General features: G+C 38.7%; 1 protein-coding gene across 1 annotated transcript; it reads left to right on the top strand.

The window, feature by feature from the left end:
• Window positions 1–479: 479 nt before the first annotated feature.
• LOC308666546 (putative G-protein coupled receptor 139) lies at window positions 480–2,371 on the top strand (the record flags this gene model as incomplete). The annotated part of the gene is made up of 2 exons (XM_081325438.1): window positions 480–552; window positions 1,443–2,371. The coding sequence occupies 2 exons, from the start codon at window positions 480–482 to the stop codon at window positions 2,369–2,371; spliced, it is 1,002 nt and encodes a 333-aa protein (XP_081181564.1).
• Window positions 2,372–3,841: the final 1,470 nt, after the last annotated feature.

Raw genomic sequence — 3,841 nt, 5'->3', positions numbered from 1 at the left:
GTTTCAAAGTTTGTAATCCAAAGTCTTCTTCCACTACACCAAACTGGCTCTCCTATACCAAACTTTATAGGGAAACTAGTATAGGATTGTATTTGCATGTTCCTAGAGTATTTTACATATTATTTCTTCATATTTTAAGTGAATGGGTTTTGCTGTTCTTAAGTTAAATTAACCAACTTTGTGGGGGAGGGAAATAATTTTTATTCAATAAGGAATCTATAAAAAGATGCAATTCAGGTAATTAAAATTAAACAATGCTAGTATACCTTTTTATTCTTTAGGTTTATGTTCACAGGTAATTTTCTTACGCATAATCTCATCTGCACCTAGATAATAATTTACCAATGATTTATAGATGCTATAATCAGTTCAGTGTTTAATTAAGCATAGTAGATGGAAGATAAGCAGAGGACTATCCTCTCATAAGTAAAGACAGGGTTGGTGCTGTCAGCATTTGTAAAGGAGGACTGGATTTTACAATGAAACCAAGTTATTGGATTACAACACTGAAGAAAGTATTCTACCCTCTTCTAGTCATAATTGGCATTCCATGTAAGTAGGGGAAACAACAGGAGTTGAAGGCTGCAAAATTGGAAGTTATGTGCAAGGTAATACCAACAGGGTGCAAATTAATGCACAATCAATGTTGGAAGGGCAAGAGCCAGGATGATTGGGACACATGATCTAGGGAAGAGAAGAGAACAGGAATAACTGAGTGACAGGAAAGAACAGAAAGATCCTGTGAATAAAATTCATTATTTTTGGATCCTCAACAGCCAGAATGGTTACCTATAAATTACAATGGTACCTTAATTCCAAAATGGAATTCAATCTGTATGTTCACTGACTATTTTCAGTTTAATTATGCAAACTGCATTCTATGTTTACATCAAATAATGATAGTGTCACAAGTATCTTAAAAGAAAAGGGAGTGGAAGAGTTGAATGCTTGCATATTTCTGATCCTTACTGAAATCAATAACAAAATTTCCAGCTGCTGATACCAAACTTCTGAAAGGAATCATTGAGCACTTGAAAATTCTGTTTTATCTTTTTTTATTGTAATTTGGATTGTGTGATCTTGCATGTACTGGCAGAAAAGCTCATGATTAATTATTTTTCTTGCCACACAATGTAAGCAGGTATCAGAAATTAGCTTTTTGTTAAGAATATCATGGTAAAAAGAGGAAGGATTTTGGCATTTTGTTCTGGAAGATTTAGAGAACAGCACAGTAGTAGTTTTACTCATTTGTGCTAATCTTTATTGTGACAAGGCCTTTGATAAGCAAGTAAGCTGATGCAATAGGAACATACCCAATAAATAAGTAACAAGGGAACTTTAGTAGCACATGGGAGAATAATCTGGCATGCTGGTCCTGAACTTAAGTAGATGCTTGGTGGATGTCAACAACAAGAATAAACACATCTTATTTTATTTTGCAGCAAACATTATGACATTAGTGATCTTCAGTCAAAAAACTTGTTTTGTTTCCACCTCCAGTCGCTACCTCCTCATGGCTATGTCATTGGCTGACACAGTGGTCCTTATTCTTGTGGTTGGCACTGAGATAATTGTAGAGTGCTTTTGCACAAGTCCATTCTGGTACAGAGATCCTTGGTGCACCTGGCGGGATGTGTTCAACTATGGCGCAGTTAACACTTCCGTCTGGCTGATGGTTTCTTTCACCGTTGAGCGTTTCATTGCAATCAACACTATCAAGCTCAGGATGAAAATCTCTTCTCCTAGAAAAATACTTTGTGTTATTGTTGTGATTCATGTTTGCTGTTATATTGTGGCCATCCCCCACTACTGGTCTAACTATTCAGAAATGGAGAATGGTACAGGACATGCCATCTGCAAAGACAACCCTGATCTCCCCAGTGCATATGTAGAAGGACTTGTGTGGTTTCAGACTTCTGTGATCTACATTATTCCATACATCATTATTTTCACTTTAAACAGCCTCATTCTAAGGCAGATAATCCACAATAACAAAGTACACAGTGTCACTTGGGCAGTCTTGCACAGAACCCCACCTGCAACCCATTTTCGTAACTGGAAGAAATCAGTCATCCTTTTAGTTGCGGTTTCACTGACATTTGCCTGTCTCTGCACCACCCGGTTTGTGACTCAAATCGTCATAAAAACCTCCTACTATGGCGTAGATAGGCAAGATTATTCAAAGACCATTAACATCATGGCAGATATTGGTACCATGCTGGAAATGACTAACACTGCTATCAACATGTATCTCTACGCTTGTACCCAGTCTGCTTTCCGAAAGGAGCTTATCCGATACTTGCAGAGAATTCTGTGTTACTGGCCAACAAAAAGAGAGCATCCACTGAATGTACTTTCAGTATTGCGCTAGATAGGCAAAAGTGGTATTATTTGGTTGAGCTACAAAACACTGGAAGTGTATGGTGTTTTACTTGCAGAAATACTGGACTATCCCCTTTTAATGAGAATAAAGCTGCTAATTCTGCATTAAATTCCCTCTGCCATCATGCCACTAAAAGCATGCCTTTCCTCAGCTTCTCAGCCTATTTCCAAACAACATAAATGCTTTTTCTAAATCTAACTTCTAAATGATTTTCTGTTGATGTTTACTATTCTGGTAGGCCTTAATTCCATTGCTATAGGAAATATCTAGTCCAAGGATGAGAAAGTGACTTGAGCCCAACGGTCAATTTTTCTGTCCCCTATCTCTGTATAGCCATAGCAAGCTATATGATACTAAAGAGATTTGCAGAAGGGTCCCTGCTTCTCTTTATTAATTGCCCATTTCTGCTAGTTTTCTTTCCTTCACATTGAGTATTGGAAACAACTGGCCTTAGAAAACTGTATTATTTAGTATGTTTCTTTACTTAACTTAAACTTACTTCTCCTTAACAACCAATACCTGCTCAAGCTTCAGATAATTCTAGTACAAATTTGGAGGATACTACTATGTAACCCTGCCTTCAGCTGGGTTATGCCTTACCTTAGCTCACTAGATGCCTTGTTTATCTTCTTGCTACCATTTCCTTGTTCTTACTCCTATGAGACTGCAGACTTTTGCTCTGAGGATTGGTCACAAGTATAAATGAAATTCTTTGGGCAAAACTCTTATATGCAGTCTCCTAGGGTTAGGGGCCAAGTCCCCTCTTCCCCAGGCTGCATTTGAGGGAAGTTAGGAGAAAAAAGAATAAGAGAGTCACATTGCCACTTCTTCCTGCTAGCACAGCTTAAGCCTGATGAGAGTTTGAGAGTTGTCCCACACCTCAATTGCTCAAAGTATCTTTAACCTTCAGATTCAGAGGTGATATCCTATTCTCCTTCCATTCAGAAATTCTCCCGCCCCCACACACACACCTAATTGTTGGGTTGGCCTAAAAATTAAGCAAACCATTTCTGGGCCAGGGAAATATTATTTTTAATGTGTTTCTTTGATGAATCTAGTGGCTGTCTCAGTTTTTGCACTCTAGGTATGGATGCCTATTTTCTTTCTTCCCTTATTCTTTTAACAAGCCAGGAGCAGGAGAGGAAAAACAATGGCCAGGATACTCGCCAAAGGAACCACTAGTGCCCACAAGGATTTTACTCTCAGCACACCAGGTGCTGCTGGAAAAATAGGTGACTAAGGAGCAGCAGTGGAGGAGGGGGTGGGAAAACAGTAGTTCTTCCCTTCCTTCTCTATCTTGCTTCATTGTTCCTATTGGGAGCCTCCACCTGAGCTACAATGTCTTGGCTGTCAAAATTCAAAATTATTGCAATTCACAGATGACTCCTCATGCAGTCAGTCCAGTTTGCTGAAAGGATGGGGCAGGGAAAGGGTGGCTAGAAGAAGCCCAGCATGTTT

Source organism: Vipera berus (assembly GCF_964194415.1).
Source record: "Vipera berus genome assembly, chromosome: 3".
Lineage (NCBI taxonomy): Eukaryota > Metazoa > Chordata > Lepidosauria > Squamata > Viperidae > Vipera > Vipera berus.
Note: the sequence above shows the minus strand (reverse complement) of the source record. Positions and strands in the feature narration are given on the sequence as shown.